The 23452-nt window shown below is 28.7% G+C and overlaps 4 protein-coding genes and 1 pseudogene across 4 annotated transcripts; 2 read left to right on the top strand and 3 right to left on the bottom strand.

Annotated features, from left to right (window-relative positions):
- The first annotated feature begins 7954 nt into the window (after window positions 1–7954).
- LOC148575439 (RING-H2 finger protein ATL2-like) lies at window positions 7955–8545 on the top strand. Its single transcript, XM_088506235.1, has one exon. It carries the CDS (start codon window positions 7955–7957, stop codon window positions 8543–8545), a length of 591 nt encoding a protein of 196 aa, XP_088362361.1.
- A 3556-nt stretch (window positions 8546–12101) lies between these two features.
- Window positions 12102–13210, bottom strand: LOC148575440 (uncharacterized). The gene is made up of 3 exons (XM_088506236.1): window positions 12802–13210; window positions 12350–12712; window positions 12102–12253 (listed from the first exon to the last, which is right to left on the bottom strand). The coding sequence occupies exons 1-3, from the start codon at window positions 13208–13210 to the stop codon at window positions 12102–12104; spliced, it is 924 nt and encodes a 307-aa protein (XP_088362362.1).
- Window positions 13211–13691: 481 nt separating this feature from the next.
- Window positions 13692–14574, bottom strand: LOC148575441 (uncharacterized; annotated as a pseudogene).
- A 1671-nt stretch (window positions 14575–16245) lies between these two features.
- Window positions 16246–17131, top strand: LOC107627954 (uncharacterized). The gene has a single exon (XM_016330762.3). It carries the CDS (start codon window positions 16285–16287, stop codon window positions 16846–16848), a length of 564 nt encoding a protein of 187 aa, XP_016186248.1. The 5' UTR covers window positions 16246–16284; the 3' UTR covers window positions 16849–17131.
- A 2313-nt stretch (window positions 17132–19444) lies between these two features.
- On the bottom strand, window positions 19445–22531 carry LOC107626182 (putative pectinesterase/pectinesterase inhibitor 41). Its single transcript, XM_016328999.3, has 3 exons — window positions 21713–22531; window positions 20978–21420; window positions 19445–20539 (listed from the first exon to the last, which is right to left on the bottom strand). Exons 1-3 carry the CDS (start codon window positions 22480–22482, stop codon window positions 19848–19850), a joined length of 1905 nt encoding a protein of 634 aa, XP_016184485.2. The 5' UTR covers window positions 22483–22531; the 3' UTR covers window positions 19445–19847.
- Window positions 22532–23452: the final 921 nt, after the last annotated feature.

Here is a 23452-nt window from a genome sequence, read left to right on the forward strand (position 1 = left end):
AAACAACAGCTAAATAGATCTTTCATTAATTATGACTTTTATAAATATTTTGACAATGCGAATCAACGAGGTTTTTTTATACTTGATCCGTTAAATCTGTAAACACCACGAAAATAGTATCTTTTGGTAATTCGATTGGACGTACAACACAATCGTTTGAATATGGCACGTTTCTTCAAAGTTCAATCGATTTGAATTGTTACACAATTAGTTCAATTGCGCTATAGAATATAAGTTTTTTCTTATTCAATCAATTGTAACTATCCAATCGATTGAATTTTACAAAGAAATAAGGGTGTTTTCTTATTCAATCAATTGGTATGGTAATACAATCGATTGAATTGTACTGTAGAATGAATTTTTTGCCATGGCTAACATGAAATTTTTTTTATTTTTGTTTCAAAAATGTGTAACTTTTACTTAAGGTGTGCATAGATCGGGTGAAACTGGATTTGATGTGACTCAGACCCGACCCGAAATATATACCGGGCCTATTTGTTAGACCCGAACCGACCCGGCCCTAGACCTGATGAAACCTATATACTTTTGGGCCACGATTATATCGGGAAAAAACCGGGTGAAAATCGGGCCATTAACATTACATTACCTTGATACCTTCTTATAAGCTAGCATGTGAAAATATCCAAATTTCCAAGACTCCAACCATTATTTGACATGGTAAAATTCACTTAGAAAAATATAACAAGAACTAACTCTTCTCTGAAATTGAAGCATAACCATAATCAGTACTAATATTGTGTAATAACACCAAATATTTAAATCAATACAAATAACACAATATTATGCATTAGTCTAAAATCTTATGCATTTTAAACATAAAACATTAACTTATAGTCTTATAATAACTAATAACACAAAATATTAAGGTTTACAATGCTTAAATTCCACATAAGAATAACCATCATCTATCACTAATAACAAAAAATATTAATTGTATATGATGATCAGGCCACCGGACCGAGTTCGGGTGACCCGAGCCATGGCCCGGACCCGACCCAAAATAATGACCGGGTCTTTCTTTAAGACCATTACCCGGCCCTAGACCCGATGAAATCACACCAAATTAGCCCCTAAAGTGTTCGGTATCGGGTCGGGTATTCGGGTCTGGTCGGGCCATGCACATCCTTACTTTTACTATTATTCGATCGTAGCTAGTTGAACACTTTTAATATATTAAAAGTTATACTTCAAGTAATATCTATATAATTTTAATACATGACGAAGACTCCGTAACTAATAAAATAAAATTTTATATATACAAATTGGATACATTGTTTTTGCATGATTATATTATTATATCATACCAATCGATTGAATACAAGAATACCTTTAATCACGTATAAAGTTTAATCGATTGTTACAAAAACAATCAATTGAATTTTGAGAAAACTTATTCTATAACACAATTCAATCATTATGTTACCATGCCAATCGATTTGCTCTTATTATTTTGTGAAATTCGATCCATCGGGTAACATACACTACCAATCGATTGAATAAGAAAAAATCTATATTCAATAGCACAATTTAATCGATTGGATAACAATTCTAATTGATTGAATTTTGAAGAAACCTGCTATATTCAATCGATTGTGTTGTACGTCTAATCGATTGAATTACAAGAAATACAATTTTTCTGGCGTTTACAAATGTAACGGATCAAGTATAAAAAAATTTCATTAATTCGCATTGCCAAAATATTTATGAAGGTCACGATTAATGAAAGATTTATTTCGTTGTTGTTTTTGTTTTTAATTACTAATAAATCAATAATAAAATAATAATTTATAAAATAGAGAGTAAATTTAATAATTAAATAATATATAAAAAATTAAATTGTAATTAAAATTAAATAAAAATTATTTAATCATTATTAAAAAATTAAAAAAACTTATTTTATTATTAAACTATTTAATCCTCCAAACGTTACCGTGAAATCCTATGCCAACCAACATTTATAAGAACAAAGACAAATTATCTTTTGGTAGGCCCTAATAATATCTTTATACTAAATGTCTTATACATATACATGTTAAGGCAACTATAACCATTTATATTGCTTTTGAACATCTTGAGGTACATTTCCATCATTATATACTTATGGACCACTTTGCCACTGTTATATATATGGATTCACTTTTTGTTCATGCTTTGTATCAATTCAAGGGTATATGCTTTAGGAACTTTAGTTTGCATAAAAGTGACGAAAACAATAATTTGGATCTTGTAGAAAATTATTATATATTATTCTAATTTCCGTCGGTGTTTGCAAGGAAAACAAGGCTGATTTTTTTTTTAGAAATAATTATGATGCTATTAATTTAGGGCAAAGTGCACTAATTCTCCTAAAATTTGGTAAAATATATGTATTTTTAAGGAGTAGCTTTCAAAGATTTGAATGATTTATAATAGACCGTCTTTTAGATGTAATTTCATGTGAAGTAGTTGATAGTCAAGAGTTATTAAATTATTTAATAGATTTGACTAAATTATTATCTAATAATTTTTAATTATCAATTTCATATGAAATTAATTACACCTGAATTTTCACCCATAAAATATTACCACTAAATCTTTGAAGCTTAAAGATTCTAATTCCAATCCGATGAAACTAGCTAGAATCACTATTACCATGAGTGACCTGGATTATTTGGTTTTGCTATAGGTAATTAGGTAAACATTTTCGGATTCGGTTCAAAACAAAAGAGTCATTTTTTTCATTATTGATGATTAATATTATTTTTAATAATTACTATACTGATCTATTGCTAAATAATCACAGACCCATTGAGTTTTGTAGGACACACCTTTTTGTATATTTAATATGTTTCTTTCTTCTTGTACGTAGTGAAAGTCTTGCTTTTTGCATGGGAACAAACACATGTGAGTAGTGATTGGTTTATCCAATTTTTGGGAGAGAAGAAAAAAGGTAGACAGAGAAGCGTAAAAAAGGGAAGAAAGAAAATAATATAGGTAATTACTCAAATGAAGATAGTAAAAATATTTTTTTATGAAGATGTTCTATTTAAAAATGTGATTTATTTATTTAGCTATACTTTAAATAAAGACAATATTTTTATACCATATTAAAATCTAACTATACAATCTATCATATAAGAATCAAAATAATTTTTTTTTTTACATGAAGATAATTATAAAGTTTTTATTGTAGAATCTACCAATAATATATTCATGAATTGATTTATATAAAGAGTAGTCCAATAATTAGGCAATCGATTTTCGGTAATTAATTTTAGCTAATATTTTTTGAACCATTATTTTTTACTAATTTTCAGCTAATTTCAACTGATTTTTATTTTTACATATATATATATATATATTCACTCTAAACTCTTTAAAAGATAAGAATTAAAAATAATTTTTATAATAAAAAAATTGAATAATGTTAACTGATATAAAAGTTGGTTCAATAGATTGTTTATAAACGGACAAAATTTTAAAATACAAACATTAATAACAAATATTGTGTGTGTTTGTTAATTTGTTTTGGTATTATTGTTTGTATGTTAGAGGTTGGAAATAAAAAGAAAAAAGGATTATTTACTTTGAAGATTTTCTAAAATAAAAAATGAAGGAAAAAAACTGGATTGGATTATATTCCACAAAATCTGGTTAAGCTACATTTCTGAATAATTTTTACAGTGTTTTTTTGGGCGCCATTATTTTTATAAAAAAATATTTTTTTAATAAAAAAATATATTTTTTTATTTTTTAACGCGTTTGTCAAATTTTTAGTAGTAAAAGTAAAAGTATTAGAAAAATAAAAAAATATCTTTTTTAATAAAAAAGATGTTTTTTATGTAATAAATAAACAAAAAGTACTTTTATATCATTATACCCAAACATAATTGATAAATAAAAAGATATTTTTGCATGAGATACCGAAACATAAAATTACTTTTATTTTTCCATAAGATCTTTTAAAAAAAGATAACTCGAAAAAAGATCTTTTTTTAGAAACTCACCCAAGCAAATTCTAAGTCTTAAACTATGAAATTCAGCAAAAGAAAAAGCAAAAACATTGTTAAAAATTGTTTATTAATATATCAAACCATGGTTTTACCAATTATTACAAACTAAACTTACTCAGATGGTCTTAATCAAAATTAAATGAGGCGATGAAGGAAATACTTTAATTTATTTTATATTTTCCTCTTAAAAAATGACTAATACAAAATCTTAATAGCCAAAAAAAAAAAAAAGAAAATAAAAGAGATTTCCATAATAACGGCGAACAAAATAAAAAAAAAAAAAACTTAAAATAAAGTGCATTTTACATTTTTACTTCGTAGTCCTTAATAATAATGTATAAATTTGGACAATATTTATGGTGCAGCAAAATGTCATTTAATTAATAACCTCCATGAACTTAATAATTAACATCAAATGGATGTTTCTCTTTAACAAAACAAATGGTGGACTATCCCAATTGTCACTTTTTATCCATCTTTTATTTTTGTCACTTTATATATATGTGTTTCTATTATGTCTATTTGGACATTACTACTCTTGAATGAATGTTTGTTTCCAAAGGAGATGAATAATTAATGTGGTCTCAGTATGATCGTTAAGACTTTTTTATTAGGGACAGGAAAAGACAAGAAGATAATAGAAACTAGAACGGAAGATAATTTAATTATGAATATTTTTTCTGATTTTGATTAACAAGTTTTTAGACACTTGGTTAAAGTACAAAGAAAGTAATTTTTTTTATATGATGAATAATTGGATAGATCTCAACCTCAGATATTACAGAAATATAATTATATTTTTAATTTATTAAATAAATATTTTTTTAAAAAAAAATCCATAAAACATTTCTATTTTTATTTAAGTTATTATAAGAACAGAACCAGTTATAATAATTAACAAGAAGCACACAATCATCAACTATAAGTTCAATTAAGAATATTTTACTATTAGTTTTTGGTCCTCGTGGGTATAAAATATAATTAAGTTTTCTTATTCTATATTATATTATTATCATTCAATTATGTGTTATCAGTTTATATTCTTATAAGATTTCTGAGATACAGTAGAGAGTCTAATCAAATAATTTGTCGATGAGGTACATATATAAATAAGGGTTTAGTTAATATGCATCTTAACTAAATATATATATTAATATTATTAGTAAAATTTTTGAATATTTTATTTAATAAATACAAAATAAATATATTAAAAATTAAGTTTTGTATTTTTTATACAATTTTTAATTGATAAATTTAACATGTATATATATTATTAATTTAGTACAAAAATTGAACTAACAATAATATATATAAAATTGAAAATTCATGTATTTGTATAATTAAAAGTGTGGAGTGTTTAATTTATAAAATCTCTAATTCAATTTCAAGATAAAATAATAAATTTGAGAAAAAGAGTTAAAGAAAATATTTTTTTCTGTCTTTGTTAATGATATCTAAATAAAGGAAAAATCTAGGGGACCAGCAACTTTATTGAATTCTGACCAGCATATAACCAGCAAAAAAAATGAGCCATTGAATGAAATTTCACACCAATCTCACACCATTAAAATCATCATTGATGGTTATTTGATGGTTATAAATCACAAAAGTTATTGGCCCCTAACACTTCTCCTAAATAAAAAATTTGACCTTCAAAAAAAAATTGACTAATTATTTATCTTCTTAAAAAAAATTATTATTTACTTTTTGAAAAATCAACTAGATCAAATAAAATTATTAAAAAAGACTACTGAATGAGACACCGATCATTATCAATGTTAATAAATAATTATATTTCTCTAAATTAAATTCAAAAATTATATATATATATATATATATATATATATATATATATATATATATATATATATATATTCATGATGGATAATAAGGCTCATCCTTAAACGCTCTTTGCTAAGTATGGAGTGCTGCACACCTTGTGAATTCATTAAATCTGAACTCTTTATTTATTATATTTTATTTGAATGGTCTGGATTTAAGAAGGTAACCTATTAATCAGGTTAATTATTTTTTTACAAGTTTTAGATTTTTTTTGTAAGTCTCATTGGACTGAAATTCAAAATAAAAAAATAGTATATAAATATTAAAAACAATATGTCTGTACAAAAAAAAAGTTATTGGACTTTATAATTAAAATAAATAATACATAAAAAATAAGTTGAAAATTCATGTACTAAATCTAAAAAAAAAAGATATATTAGAATCTTAAAAAAATAATATTAAACATATATTATGTATATATTATTAAAATTTAACTAAATTTTGTTTTGTGTGAAATAAAATTATAATATTAAATATAAACACAATGATAAAAAATTTTGTGTTACATATATATTATGTATATAATATTAAAATTTAAATAAATTTTGTTTTATGTGAAATAAAATTATAATATTAAATATAAACACAATAATAAAAAATTTTGTGTTATATATATATATAATTTTATTTTGTGAGAAACAAAATTAAAATATTAAATATGAATAAAATGATAAAAGATTTTGTATTATATTAATTTAATTGAAAAAACATATATACAACGTAAAAAACAAACAAACATATAATAATTTTATTTTGTGTGAAACAAAAATTCATATAATTTTTTATTAACAATTTTTTTATTGAAATATGTCATTTTACTATATTTATAATATATTATTTGGGATAATTATATTATTTTAGTTAATATATATTATTTAAAAAAATATTTAAAATTTATTATTTTGTATTAAGAATATTATTAAAAATATATTATTAATTTTTCTTAAAATAATACTTTCTTTTCTTTAGTTCAAATACTATGACAATAAAAAAATTTTACGTAACTGCGTCTACTCAATAAATATTATATTCATTTATTTCTATATTGTATGTAAAATAAATAATTAATGTTTAAAAAAGTTAATAAAAAAAAGAGGTATTCTTTTTTTTTTTTACCAACTCTTAGATGAATATAGAGACTATGTCATTTGAACTATAACTCGTTGACAAAGAAAGAAATACTCTTAATTATATATTAAATAGAATAATTATTTATTAGACTCATTCTTATACAAATAAAAAAAAATTTAGTTTTATATCTGTAATATTTTATACCAATTAGCTTCAAAATTTAATTAGTTTTTGAATAAATTAATAAAAAATAATACAAATAATTGTTTAAATATAATTGTATTTTAATTTTTCATTCTATTACGTACACGTTGAGAATAATTTGAAATAAAAAATAATGGACTTGTTGTAACTGTCATGTATTTGCTTTGACTGCGTCGTCATCTGAGAATCATGGCGCCTTCATGGAGACTAGGTTCTTCTACAGAATCAGTTTTACATTTGGAGTTAGCCAACCAGCAGTGGCGACAGACAGCGTCTTTCTTTTCTATGGCAGCAATTTTTCGGGCTTTGAAGGTCAATTTATGGTAGAGGTGAAATGGAGTGGGTTCAAGAGCGTCAAAATCTGTACCTAGACAGAACAATAGTGGAAGAATTCGATCAATTTTTTCTGAATACTTTTCTGGTGTAAAGATAGTCCTGTGTTAAACGAGCGAATTAGTTTTTTTTGTTAGTGTCGGTTTGTCTGTTCAGCCCATGACAAAAAAAATAACAATAATAAATAAATTTAATTTACCTTATCACTTTTGATAGTAGGTTAACTTTTAAAGAGTGCTGCATTCCCTATTTTGTCTGGAGTGCACTAGCTTTCGCCTGGATAATAATAATAATAATAATAATAATAATAATAATAATAATAATAATAATAATAATAATAATGAAGTTATAGGAACCTTCCTCTTCATTTCCTCTTATACTTCTTCACTCTCTCTATCTACTACTTACACATACATTACATTCTGTTTCATCTTCAACACTTCACTTCCCTTTCTTCAATTCTCTCTCTCTCTCTCTCTCTCTTCATGTTCATGGATTCATCAGAAATCGAATCCAATAATTCCAAGTTATATGCCAAAAACGGCATCCTCTTCCTTACCTTCACCGTACTCCTTTTCTTCCTCCTCCTCCTCATCATTTTCCTCCACACTTTCCGACACTCATGCTTTCCTATCCGCCGCCGTAACAGCCACCGTCGTCACCACCGCCACCGACACGCTGTTCCCGCCAGCAACGGTATCCACCCTTCCCTTCTTACTTCCCTCCCAACCTTCACACACCCACCTTCTTCTCCTTCCGCCGCCGGCGGCGGCGACAGCTGCGCCGTGTGCATGTCGGAGTTCGTCGCCGGCGACGAGGGCCGGGTCCTTCCGATTTGCCGCCACGCTTTTCATTCGCAATGCATAGATGCGTGGTTGGGTTCTCACTCGAGTTGCCCGCTTTGTAGAAAACCGGTTCATCCGGTTCAAGACGGTTCGGTCGTTATTGAACCGGGTCTGGAGAAGTGGTTTCCTGAACCGATTTGGTGCCCGAAGAAGAAACCGTTGGAGATGGAATTGGAATTGGAGAAAGTGCAGAAGATGAAGAATAGTAGTTACTGTATAAATATCATGGCTCTTTAATAATTAATAGTTAGCACTATATATGTATACTTAATTATGTGTAATGTAACATTCTCTCTTTTTTGGTAGCGCTATACTTAACTGTGTGGCCACACTTATGTTACGTGGTTAGGTGATGTAACATTACAACATGGTTAATTATACTGCAATAAAATAAAAAAGTTTAAAACCAACTTGCATTGCTATTGTCGGACATTTGAATCTGAATTTTGTACATGTAATAATTATTGGCTAAGAACAATTTTTTAAATGGAATTTTGATCTGTAAAAAATTAATTTTTAATTTATTAGGATAAAAAAAATATCGTAAAAAATTAAAAAAATTAAGTTGAGAGATAATTTTTTAATTAAATCAGTTAATATTTTTGTAACAACAATAGTAATCGTGTGATTGTTTTGTGATAAATGCTTTTGTGCATGAATTAGAGTTAAAAGTGAGTCAAATTAAATGATAAATTAGTTTGAATTTAATTTGTTAATAGCTTAATAAATTAGGAGATTATTTAATTTGTGTAAATGAATGGAATTCAACCTTGAATAAACTCCGTTTATTAGCCTGTATAGAGATGGCTCGTATATATACACACTACTAGATATGCATTTATTATTGCTAGATTTTATGTGAAAAAATTGGACAGCAACCATTAACATTCGATTATGTGAAGGAAAAGTATACGTAGTTAATAAAAACGAATTTTTTTGTAATAGTAGTATATATTGAGCAGCGACACTAAATAATATATAATAACATGAGAAATTTTTAAGAAGATTAATAAATTTTAGTCTGTATTTTTTATTAGTTATTAATTTAATTTTTTTAATTTAATAATTTAATAATATATTTTTATTTTATATTTTTAAATATTAATAATTAATTATTGGCTAAAATAATAAATTCTACTAGCCTTTTAATATTTTCCGTAACACAATATACAATTGATAGTTTTCTTTGTTCATGAGTCCAATAGGTATTTTGAGGAATGAAATTGAACATACGATTTCACTGGATTATTAATGAATGAAGTCATAAATAAAATTTAGAATTTAGTTAATATGTGCTTTAAGAATATAATAAATTAAAGTTGTTATAAGTAAAATTTAAAAAAAATTTATTTTAATAAATACATAATATTTACATCAAAAGCTAAATTTTGTATTTTTTATGATTATTTTTTAATTAATAATATTAATTTATACCCTAAGACACATGTTAATTGAACCCTAAACTTTAACTTGATTTTACTCGGTTCACTAATTTAAGTTATTTAACTCTCTTTCATATCCTTGTACATTACTAATTGAGATGCGTGATTTGATAAATGTGAAAAAAAGAAAGAAAGAAATATTTGGATATGGAGACAAATTTCGTTCCCAGGTAGCGTTTATTTTGAGATACTGAGGTAGAGATTGAGAAACTGAGACTCAATATCATGTTTGTTGGTTCAGAGACAGGTACTAAAATTTATGTCTCTGTCTCCAAAATTTCAGTATTTCAGTATCTCCAAAAAGTAGGGATACATGAGACTAAAATTTTTAGAGATGGAGACTGAAATTTTAATAATATTTTATACCTAAAATACCCTAATTTTAATTAATTAATTCCAATTTTACTCTTTGTGCAAATTAAATTAGAATTTTATTCTTGTTTCAATTTCTGTCTCCAATTTTGCACCAAACAGAATACTGAGATTTATTTCAATCTCTGTCTCTTAGTCTCTGTCTCTCAGTCTCAGTCTTTCTGTCTATATCTCTCTACCAAACGCTACCATATAGACGTGCCCTTTCATTTTCTTTTCGCGCGTGTGGGAGTTACACGGCGGAAGAAGCAGATTAGTAACGAAAAAAGACATAGTAGCTAGGATTGATAGAGAGAAATTATATAACGGCAAGAATTTTTAGAATTAGTGATTGGCGCCTTTTCTCTCCTAGGATATGCACAAAAACGAAAAAAATAGCACTAGATTGTTTTTACCAAATATTTAATAAACTGATCAAAATGTTATTTGCGACAGTTTGGATACCAAACTACCACTATTTTCATTAGTTTTTAATAAAGTATGAAAATATTATCAAAACCGTCGCTATTCCATTAATTCACGGCGGTTTCAGAATCCGCCGATAATTTTTCGCCGTAATTTATCGTTCATCTTGTTGTGTATGCAAGTGAGAGGAATGAGAGTATATATCCAAGACCTGCCTGCATGCTATATATACGCATTTAATAAGTAGGTTTATATAAAATAATATCCTATTAATAATAAAATTTAAATATATGTGCAATTAAGCTTTTGCTATTTAGAAGATTTCTAATTTTCTATTTAGTAAACTTTTATATATCATGTATTTAATTATTTATAATTTAAACTATACTGTTTTAATGTATGTTGGGTAAGTGAAGAGATTTTGAGAGCAGAGTGCGGTAGCGGTGAAGAGGAGTGATGTTGACAATGAGTGAGTATTTTGTTTTCTTTGAAGTGGCTGATGATTTTATTTGAATAGTCATAGTAATAGTAATAATAATAATAATAAATATAATTTAATACTTGAAAGATATATAACATGTTGAGTCCAACTGAATACAATTTTGCATTGGAACATGGTTCATGATTATTCATGGATGAAAGTGATATGGTCACGGATGTACAGCAATGTAGTAGAAACAAAATGAATTTTTGTCCTTCAAACCTCTTCATTTTGGTTCCTACAATAAATTTGCATGAGTACTGATTGATATGTATTTGGTAAACGACATTTTTTTTGGTATCTACCATAAATAACTTGGACTAATATAACATTCTATTAAAGCTCCCCACCGTACCAAAATTCATTCTACACCAAAACGTGGACACTATGTCACTGCCATGCATCGCTAGGAGAATTATATTATGGATAACATGATAATAATTTATTGAAAATAAAGAAATACATCTACAATTTTTGTTCGTTTACGTTTTTGTTAGCACATCCATGATCCATCTAGTTCTTATATTATCTATAACAGTTCAGTTCAGCTGTTTATAGATATTGTCTACTTTAACATTTCGAACCTTACGATTTTGTTCTTGATATATGATAAGAATGATGGCAAAATCTTTTATATTTATCCATTAAATCGCATCCAAAAAAAAATCTTTACATTCTTATAAGATATGTGTTGTTCATCTTCAACCAATCCGACCGACGTAAGACTTCACATACAAGATTGTAAAAACCGAACTAGTTAATAAACCGGTAAGATCACTGATTCAATAATTTATTGATTCGATCGAGATTTAATCGAAATTCAACCGGTTTAATTAAATATTAAATAAAATTATTAAGAAACTTAAAAATAATTTTAAATATATAAATTCAACCATTTCTAACTTAATAAAATTTAAAATTTCACATAATAAATTAAACATAACTTAATATTAGAGGTTCACAAACAACTTCAAACATCAAAGTTTGTAACTAAAAACAAAAAAAAAGCACATAATGGCAAACCCATCATAATGTTCTACGTTCAAAAGAAATAATTACTAGCAAGTTTTCAACTAATCAAAGGTGCAACTCATCAAAAATCATAATCATCATTAAGTGTTCTAATATCTTCATCATAAATAGATAATCCAAAGCCACCATCTTCAGAAGTACCACCAAAAGAAGTTGTATTTGAAGAAACAGTGACATCAGGCAAATCCACATCAACTTCCACATCTCCCCCATCTAATAAAATAAAATAAAAAACCAAGAAAAAATTAAAGTTATAACTTTACAACATATATCTTTAGTAAATGAAACAAATTTTGCTATTTCAATCACCTTTAGGATATGAAGGCATAGCATTATCCGTGTAAATTAAATTTTCAATATCTCCATTAGTAAATTCAGGATCATCTTCATCCGCCATTACCCAAAAATCTACTGTGTCAATGCTTTGAATGTCAATTGGATCATAATTCTTCTTCTTGCGATGCAATCTAGATTGAAGGCGTAGATTATAAGTCACATAAACAATGTCACTTAGCCTTTGATGCTCTAATCGATTCCTCCTCTTTGAATGGATTTGTTCAAAGAGGCTCCAATTCCTCTCACATCCAGATGATGAAGATGTTTGATGAAGAAGACGAATCACTATTTTTTGCAAGTTAGGAGCACTCCCACCGTGTAGCCTCCACGATTCACCTACCAGGATATGAAAGTTAAACATCAATTCTCATTCAATATTTAAAAAACCTTCAAAGTAAATTGAACATAGAAATATAATAACTTACCAGGTTCAAGTCTCTTAATTGCTTTCAAAGCACTTTCCCTTCCAAAACTTCCTTTTCGATCTCGATACAACTGTATCTCTTGCATTGCGGAAACTGAGTCAGCGCAAAGAGTTTCAATATCAAATAAATCAAGCAAAGACTTCAAGATATTTGCCTTCTCAACAAACCCCTCACTATAGAAAAAATATGGATTCAAAAAGTATGCTGCTGCATGGAGGTCACGCTTCAAATGCTTATCCCACCACATTTTCAAGATACTTGTATAAGGTGTGTATGCATATTTTCTATTTCTAAACATTGTCTTGATAGCAATTTTGGCTCTTTGCATGCCCTCATACACGATACCCAGAGAAGGTTTCTCATCAGCATCAACAAGCCTCAATAACTTAATAAGAGGACCAACAATCATAATAGTAGTAATACAATCCTCCCAAAACTTACTATCCAAGATAATTGAGCTAACCATCTTCCCATTGATACTTTTGGATAATTTATGAGAAGTGAAATATTTGTCCACCACCAATATTTGTAAGTCTTCTTTATGATCATATATACTTTTCAAAGTAATGAAAACAGTAGCAAAACGTGTAACTCCTGGTCGAACAATTTCTTTTCAATTTGGTCTTTTTCTAAGCCATGACAAGAAAATCATATGATTGTAAACAAACACAATCACTTTTGAAGCACGAGAGGTAAGGTCAGCTATGTGAGGTATACTTGCTATGTCTTTCAAAATAAGATTGATGTAGTGAGCGGCACAAGGAGACCAAAAAATGTTTGGATACTTTTCATGAATGAGTTTTTCAGCATATACATAATTTGCAGCATTATCAATAACCACATGCACAATGTTACTAGACCTAACTCACTCAATAACCTCAGCAAATAATTTAAACAAGGTATCGGTAGTTTTTTATCATATCAGAAACATCAACAGACTTAACAAATGACATACCAGTAAGACAATAAACTAGAAAATTAATTAACGTACGCTGCCTTTGATTAGTCCAGCCATCTGCCATCAGTGTACAACCAGTGCTTTTCCATGAGCTCCTAAAGCCTTCAACAAACAGCTGACACTCTTTCTTAAGATCGGCCAACAAATGAACTCTCATTTCATCATATGACGGTCCCTTGAAACTAGGTCCAATTGCAGCAACGCCGTCCAAAGCAGGTTGAAAGTAAGGTGATTGAATTGTATTGAATGGAATACGTGCATCAACGATCCATTTTGCAGCCCCAACTTAACCTTGTGCACAACTTGTTTACTGGCCAAGACACTTTTCAAAGTTGATTGAGAGTCTGGCGTAGTCCTTCCCTTAAAATAACTTCCAATTGGAGTAGCAGCAATAGCTCTTCTCTTTCCTTTGTCTCCCATTGTTGCAGGAGCCGGAGGTTGTACAGGATTAGGCTCACACTCTTCTTTCGCTTGTGTTTTCACATCATAACAATCACTTGCAAATTTTGTTTTTTCTGCCTTATTTTTTTTGTTTTCCTCCAAAAGCATTTTGAATTGAAGTTCAACATCTTCAGTTACTTTGTTACGAACTTTAATTTGTCCAGGAATTTTTGCAAGATGATATTTCATTCTATATATCCCCCTCCATTGTAAGTATTCAAGCAGAAAATACATGTATATTGAGCCTTGTTATTTTTGTCATACTTCACTGTAAAATATTACCAAGTTGGATCAGATTTATCCCTAGAAGAACCAGTTTGAGAATCTTGAAAAGGATTATCTTGTGGTTGTGGGTTACTTTGTGATTGTTCCATCTGTAACATACAAATTTATAAACAAATAAATTCAGCAACCAAAATAACCTTAGAAAACAGCAAATCATAAATTCAAAATAACCTCAGAAAATCATGAATTCAGCAACCAAAATCATGAAGTCCAGCAAACAAGTAAATCATGAACAAATAACAAATAAATCAAATCATGAATCCAGCAAATAAATAAATCAGAAAATCTTGGAACAGAAAATCAGAAGGCGGCGAGGAGGAATAAAATAACAGAGTATTACTTACCGGCTGCGGGACGCGGTGGAGGCTGCGGTGGTCAAACCCGTCGCTGCTGTGACTGCGGGACGCGGAGGCTGCGGAACGCGGTGGCGGCGGGCTGCTCGATTGGTGGTGGTGGCTGCAATAGTTCTCACTTCTTAGGGAAGAGAGGAGAGATGAGTGGCTTGAATTGGTGATTTAAGGTTCAAACTTCACTTCAGCACTTACTTTTTTTCTTCTTCTTTTTTTTTTTTTAAATTTTTATACACAAAACGGTGCGTTTTAGAGGGTGTGTTTTTGAACCAAAAACCCTCTAAAAAATCGGACAGTTTTATCGGTTCACTGGTTAACCGCCGATTTGACCGATTTTTCATTAGTTTTTTACCAGACGATTTCTAGACTTGTCCGGATCGACCAGCTGATTGGTTCTCGATAACCCGGTTGAACCGATCAATCCGGTTCGGTTTTCAGAACCATGTAATCACATATACATGACAGGTTTAGACATGGATGTAATTAATTGAAAAATTTAATTTGAAATCATATAGAAGTAACAGCTGCTTGAGTGAGCTAGGGTCTAGGGACATCTTTGAAAAGAACAAGTGATTAAATTTTGATTTTTATCAATATGTAATAATCTGTTGTGATGACTCTCGCAACAAACAAAAGACCATAATTGTGACAAGATGTCCAGCCATGTATAACTGAGCATTATTATCATGATTTTTCAGTTGAATATATATTTAACGTCCAAATTAAACCATTATATCCACATGTTAGAATAATTATATTAAAGACATTTATTTGCCTCATTTTTTAGAATATAATGATACTGTTAACGAGGTACTAACAACTTTAGTATACTCTCTTCCAACCACAAGGCTTCTTTTTTATTCACTCAATGCATTTGAGTTTCAGCTAATTTCACTTTCTTTAATTTGTCATTCACTCATATATCAAATATCTTGCTTAATTATATATTACTCCTAAAAAGTAGCCTCATACACCTCTAAAAAGTTACGACTATATAAACATTTTTGTTAACAAAAAATTCATTGTTAACACTATAAATTCTAGCAGTGTGAAAAATCACCTCTTAATAATATACACTTTTTAAATTAATATAAATTAGCATGAAATATTGCCATTAGGCGCATCTCACGGGTAAACCATGCTAGTATCACCATTAAACTTATGTTAGTCTAATCGAAAATAGAAAGCCATGAACGTTGATCAGCAATAATTGGGTGTCAATTATAGCAAACAAATCGAATTTAGCAATTGATGTTAGTCAATCAAGACTATGAACAATACCCATCGTCAATTAACATCCCCAATTTAGAAACATAAACACAACCATTCAAAAAAAAAAAAACATCATTCTCAATGTTATTTATTTAACTCCCACACTATTGTGATCTTAGCTTCAACACTATTTTTTTATCACAACAAATTCCAAACCAAAAAAATAAAAATAAAAACATGAAGACAATCACAACATTCTTGCCCCTCTTGACCATCTTTTGCATTATCCTAGGAAATCACAAAACTGTTGCATTTGATAAAAACCTCAAAGGGAACGAACTAATCAACCTAGTATGTAGCGAGTCACAAACAAAGGATCTATGTCTTAAGGTACTTACCTCGGACCCATCATGTACTCAAGCAAGCCTACAAGACCTAGTCTTGATATCTCTTAAGGTCGCGGCGGCGAATGCGTCCGGCATCCTAACAGAATGCAAGACGCTTATCGACGACCCAAATTTTGACCCGGCATTCCAACAAGGTCTGGCTGATTGCAAGGAGACCTTGTTGGATGCCGAGGGTCAACTTGAGGACACCATTGCTGCCACATTGGCAAACAAAGAACATGATGCTCAAGTTTGGCTTCAAGCAGCATTGGCAGCCATTGATACTTGTGATGCTTCAATTCCTGGTGATGATGATATTTTGTCCCAACAAAGTAGAGCTTTTCGCCATCTTTGCAACCTTGCCATTTCTCTTAGCAAGGCCTTGGATTCTTCTTCTAAGATGAAGCCTAAATAATTCTAATTTAACCAACACCACTACTACTACTACTACTACTATAGCATCTCTTTGGAGATTTTTGCTACCTTATTATTATTATGGTTGAATTTCTATATCTTATTACTCATAAATTTTGTTATAAAGAGAGATGATTTTTATGTATCATGTCATCTTATCTATGTGTACACTTTTACATGAGCATGAAATCCGTTTTTGGATTTTGTAGGAAAAACTTGTATGTAATTAATTTGATTGCAGCAATTTTGTATACATACAAATTTAATTATCGTTTATTTTTTATTCTTTTTTTTTTTTTGGCAAATAACATATAGTGAATCTTATTAGTTACTTTGTTTATTGTAGATATTTTTGCTAATTAACCCACCATTTCTATTATTAAGTGTGTAAAAATTGAGGTGATGAATTTATTTATATATATGCACTAAAACAATTATTCTTTGTTTGGTATAAATTATCCAAAATAATTTTAATATGGTTAGTTTGATATTTTTTTTAGAATATTCATTTTTTAAAGATACAATATATTATTTAATATTTTTTATTTTGCATATCCAATTTTTTTTTTAAGTTTCGCCATTGATTCGGAGGATTTAAGATTTAACTCCACTTAAAATTTGATGATAACACAAAATAGGTTTTATCAGGTCAAAATTTAGATTTATTATTTTGATCCGATATAACTTTTGAATTAGGTTTGGGTCATATTTTTACGTAGACTTGAATCTAAGAATCGATTTAGATTCAAGTCGTATTTAATAATATATATTATGAAAATAAAAATAAAATATTATATAATATTTATTAAATTTATTTTATAATATTAAAAATGTATTAATTGATTATATAAAATATATATATTAAGTAAATTCAATTTAATCTAATTTATTTGAAATTAATTTAATATCAAATTTAAATCGTTAAAATAAATTCAATAAAATATTAAGATAAAACTGAAATTTAATTATACCTGACTTGGTCCGACTCTTGTGCATCCCCACCTTGTTCTACAAGTTTTGTATTTTGAAATGAGAATTATTGACTGACTAATAAAACAAGGCGATATGGTAGCCAGTGGAAATGGTGATTAACGTTGAAGATAGGACGCTTGTCCTTTTTTGACTTGGCCATTAACCACTTGTTCTTTGTTCTTTGGATTTCTTTTCCTTTTTTTGGGGGATACATTACATTATCTATATTTTTTTACTTGTTCCATATTTAATTTAATTTCAACCGTTGCAGCGTTTGTATTCCATTGGTTTTCTTTGGAACTTGGGAGAATAATTATTGATCCATACGACTATACCATATATTATATAATAAAGATAAAGTATATTTTTTATCCCTGAAATTTCACAAAAGTTTTAAAAATATCTTAAAGTTTTATTTTGTTTTAATTTTGCCCTAAAATTTTTTAATTTGTATTAAATATATTTCTGATGGCTAAGTTTTCAAAAAAATTAAGATCAATTCAACAACAATTTCATAAGAACAACCCTCAACACAAGTAAATTAAGCATAATTTTTATGCATTATTGTTAGATTGGTCTTAAATTTTTTAAAAATTCAGCCATCGAGGGTATATTTGATACAAATTGAAAACTTTTGGGATAAAATTAAAACAAAATAAAATTTAGGGGTATTTTTAAAATTTTTACCAAACTTTAAAGATAAAAAGTATACTTTACCCTGTATAATAATTATCTTACATGCATGGCATTCCAATGTGTGATTTTACTTGATAACACTTGTAACTTAGCCAATTTAAAAATAAAAGGTATAATATTTGTAGAGACATGCATAAAGCTGCATGTTTCTGCTAATTAAAAAAAAATAGGAAACTAATATTTTAATTTTAATTAATTAACGTTAGTCAATTTTTGTTTTCTAATGGTGAAACTTTTATTTTTTAATTTAAAATTTAAAATGAGAGTTTATAAATTGGAATTTAAAAGTTAAGATAAAAATAATTATTTTACAAAAATTAACTAATATTGACCGAAAAAAATTTACTTCTTAATTGAAACTCTTTTTTTTTTCTTAATTGAAACGCTTAAAAAAACCACTTGGAACCATAAATAATGAAAAGCAAATAAGCGGGGAAGTAAAAGAAATATAGTTTAAAAAAATTACTCTTTCATTCTCTTTTATATATACTGGTTATTATTTTTAGTACATCTGATCTTTCGAAATTGCAAATTGTAACGGTGTCTAACAAAGGAAAAAGTGTTTGTCAATGATATTACTATTTTAGTAGACTATGAAAAATCTCACTAGCTAGATCAGATAATAAAAAAGAGGTATGTAGAAAAAAAAAAAAAAGAAAAGAAAGAGGTCAATGATGTTACATTAGTCAAATTAAACAATCTTAGACGCGGCAAAGAAATTAGGAATAATAATGATCTTTTCTATTCCCAATTGAGTATGCAATAATGCTAAGATCCAACTACGTATTATATCTTATTTATTCTCTATGATATCTAAGTCAAAATCAGCGGTTGAATTAAACAGCTGACAAGCACTTGATACAAAATTAAGTAATTAGGTGGGTCATCACAACAACAATAAACTATAAGATGTATTACAACCTTAATTAATATATAATAATAATCTTGACTTCATATATAAATCTCATTAATTAAATAACTTTCATACAATGTGTAGTTTTGACATTGCACATACAAGATGCGTGGGCTTAGTTAATTATATTACTATGCCCACCACTTATTTTATATGAATGAGAACCAAAAGAATCAATACAACAAAATATGAAATAACAAAGTAATTAAGGATGTGATCAAGTTAATTCATGTATATATATTTAGCTATCTATATAGTTTAGTAAAAACTCAGCTAACAGTTAACTTTATATAAAGTTGATAGTAGACGAGAGTCGTAAAATAACAATTTAATCAAACTGTCAAATTATTTAACGACTCTCAACTATCAATTTCATATAAGGTTAATTGCATATAAGTTTTTACGGTATAATATAATAACTATATCAAGCTACTAGTGTAAGTGACACCAGTCTGGGGCAACCAATCATCTCCAAGCAAGAAATTAGAGACAGTGAAATTTGATGCATCCGTAGAATTAATGACATGGTAACCAGCCCAAGTGACTCTATTGGCAGTGTTTGAACCGGGTCCATTGTTATCATACTCAGCATAATACAATGTACTCAATGCAAAATCACCATCCCATTCTTTCCACCCTTTAGAATCAACCACACTATCCATGAAAGTTTGCATGTAAACCGTCCTAGAGTATTGTTTCCACGGCCTACCAAGGTAGGTCGCGGCCGCGCCACTGTTCGCGGCCAGGTCATCACTCGGCTTGATTGTGCAATTATGAATTGAAATTCCAGTGTTTTGGTTTGGATCGGTTCGGCCTTGGGCGGTAATTGCATTGAATTGTCCACTCATTGGGAGTCTAGGGTATATGTTACAATTTTGGAACACGGATGCAGCATTACCAAAGATAAAGTCAACGGTACCATATATGTCACATTCTCTATAGAATTGTCTTAAAGAATGTGCATAGAGTGTGTCTTGGTACCCCTCAAAGCTGCAACTATAGAATGTGGATAGATCGGCCCCGTTTCGGAGTGCTACGGCTTGGTGTTTCACAGCGCCGGCAGTGTTCCGGACGGTGAAGTTCACTCCCACAAATCCTTGGCCTACCACGGCTGCAACATAGTCAAAGATATTATTAATTAAGATGAATGTATGATTTAATTTTAATTACTAATTAAACAAATAAATAAATTCAATTCAAATCCTAACTACTTTGCATTGATTGAGCCATTATTTAATTGATTTTTTTTTTCAAGACAATTTGGCAGGTGTGAACTGGATTCAAATTCTCTTAGCTTACTCAAAAGTAGTAATAGAAAAATTTATAAATAATTCTAAAAACAGAAAAGTTTTTGTAAAACAAATTATGTAAAAAAATTAGATGGAAACTCAAGGTGAAGTTTTACGTGAAGTCAACTGCACTTGAGTTTCAACTGCACTTGAGTTTCCACAGTCAAATTAACATATAAGATAAGCGTGAAAACAAATAATAGCGCATATTTATCATCCATAAAGTATGAAAATTGAAAACGATGTATCATTATACGTACCAAAAGTGGCGGAATTAAAGGTTGTCCAGCCATCAACGACACTTTGATTTCCTGTAATGATTGTTTTGTTGATTCCATCTCCAATCATCATCAAATAAGTCTTCTTTTTATCAATGGACACGATTTCGTCGTAAATTCCAGCAGTAACATAGATCAAGAAGTACCCGTCCGTGGACGAGGACTTGTTGGGTGCAACCGCTAAGGCATCATTGATGGTGGTGAAGTTTCCTGTGCCGTCTTGGCTAACGGTTACAATGCCGTTCACCTTCACCTGCGTCCCCACCACTGGTTCTAGAAGGTTCCGGCGGCTCACCGACTCGTAGATTGCTCGGGTTTGGCTCGACATCTGCATTGGAGGCATGCGACCATTTTTGAATCCAAGTTGCTTCCTAGTCACTTGAACTGAAGATGTTCCAACTTTGTTCTTTGTCTTTGGAACCCACCTATAAATCAAAATAATAGTCAAATAAATGAAAATATTTTAACTTCGTGTACAAATATTTAATTATATATTATCATATCAATCCAATGAATTATAACTTAAATTGCATAATTTTTTTATATTTATTTAAGAGGTTACAAATTAAAAATTTTTTAACAAAAAATTATTAAATAATTAAATTATTTAATATAATATGTGTTAATATTTAAATTATTATTTTTATACGAAGATATTTTTATAAGAAAAATTGTCTCAAAATTAAGGTGACGAACGAAGCGAAGAACAATACTGACCCTTTAGTGAAGAGAGCAAGAGAGACACTATAAAGCTTAGTGTCATTAGAAAGTGGAACACTGAGTCCATTCTTGATACTCCAAGCTGAAGAAGCTTCTTGAAGCCCATCCAAGCATGTTTGTTGGTTCGTAAGAATGGCACTAAGAAGGTTCTGGATATCATCAGCCTGGTAACTCCCCAACACCCTCGTCGTCTTGTTCACCGTTTGAAACGAGCTCGTCAAGAAATCCAGGTTCAGTTCTCCAAGTGTCTTGCAATCTTGAAGTGCTCGAATCGCGGGGACAGAAAGCGTGTTGCTCCGTTGAAGATACTTGTTGACAAGGCTCAAGAACTTTGTGGCTTGTGAAATGGAGCTTTTAACTGAGAAGCGGCCATAGTAATAGACATTGGCGTTTTTTGTTGGAGGGAGAACGGATTTGCAGTAGTTTGGATCGGGTGTGGATTTGCATAGATTTGTTGGGGTGATTGGAGTTGAAGGAGGTGTGTCTGAAGAAGCTATGGAAGCAAAGAACAAAGGGAGTAGAAAGAGAATGATGAGATTGAGAAGCTTAGACATTGTTGGGTGTAACAATAACTTGTGTTTTAAGTTATTATGATGAGAGCGATGGAGTTTGATATTTATTTGAAGAGTGTGATGAGTGTTTTTTTGGTGATTTGGGTTTTGGATTTGAGTTGAATTTATAGGGGAGAAAAGTGAGGGATTTTTCTTTTTCTTTTTAATTAGATTATGATTTTGTGATTGCGTGATGGGTTTTTTAAGTTTATACATGCTGGCTGCCAAAGTGCAAACATACCATAGAAAGAAGACTAGTCGTTGTAAATGTGGCAAAAACTATTACTATAGAATAGCATATATAAAGAATAAAGAATAAAGCTCTTTCTACATTGAACGTAGTTTTTTTTTTTCTCTTTCTTATTTTTTTAAATATAATTATTTATATATCTCCATTTAATAGTTTAATTTTTGAATAAATAATTGATTTAATTATTTTCTTAGTCTTTATCATTTTATCAAATTTTAAATTAGGTCTTTATATTTAATTTTTTTTAATTGGATCTTTACATTATTTTTAATTTTATAATTAGATCTTTTTCATGTAAAAAACGTTAAAATTAATAGAATACTTCTCTCAAAAAATATGTAATTAAAGATTTAGTTAGGTTCTTAATTATAGATACCTTTATTTTGTGAAAAAAATATTCAATTAACTCTAATATTTTTTATACTAAAAAGGATCTACTTACAAAATAAAAAATATATATATATAGACTTAATTAAAAAATATATATAAAAATTTAATAAAATTATAAAGAACAACAAAATAATTAAACTTAAATAATCTTATGATATAATATTAATAAAATTTGTATGATTGAAATTTTTTTATTTTTTCTATACTAAATTATTAATGCATACACTTCTACTTTTAAATGGACTTAATTATTCATCTTATTGGCATTAACATTTTTTAACTAATCTAGAAATTAAAATTCAAAGATAACTATCACTTTAATACATCATTGTCTTTGGTTTTGTGTTTTGTGTCTCTTGTAATTTTTTTTCAAATAAAATTCTAATATTTGTTTTCATGACGGTGTTGTATATATGCACTGTAGAGCAGCTTAAATTACGTGTGTGAAGTCAACTAAAACAATTGTCTGATGCGCGTTGATCCCTACTACCGTCACATAAAATCCGATAAAATTTGATAACAATTAAGGATGGAAGGATGTTATAT

The sequence above is a fragment of the Arachis ipaensis genome, chromosome B2, assembly GCF_059453495.1.
Source record: "Arachis ipaensis isolate K30076 ecotype BB chromosome B2, ASM5945349v1, whole genome shotgun sequence".
Taxonomy (NCBI): Eukaryota; Viridiplantae; Streptophyta; class Magnoliopsida; order Fabales; family Fabaceae; genus Arachis; species Arachis ipaensis.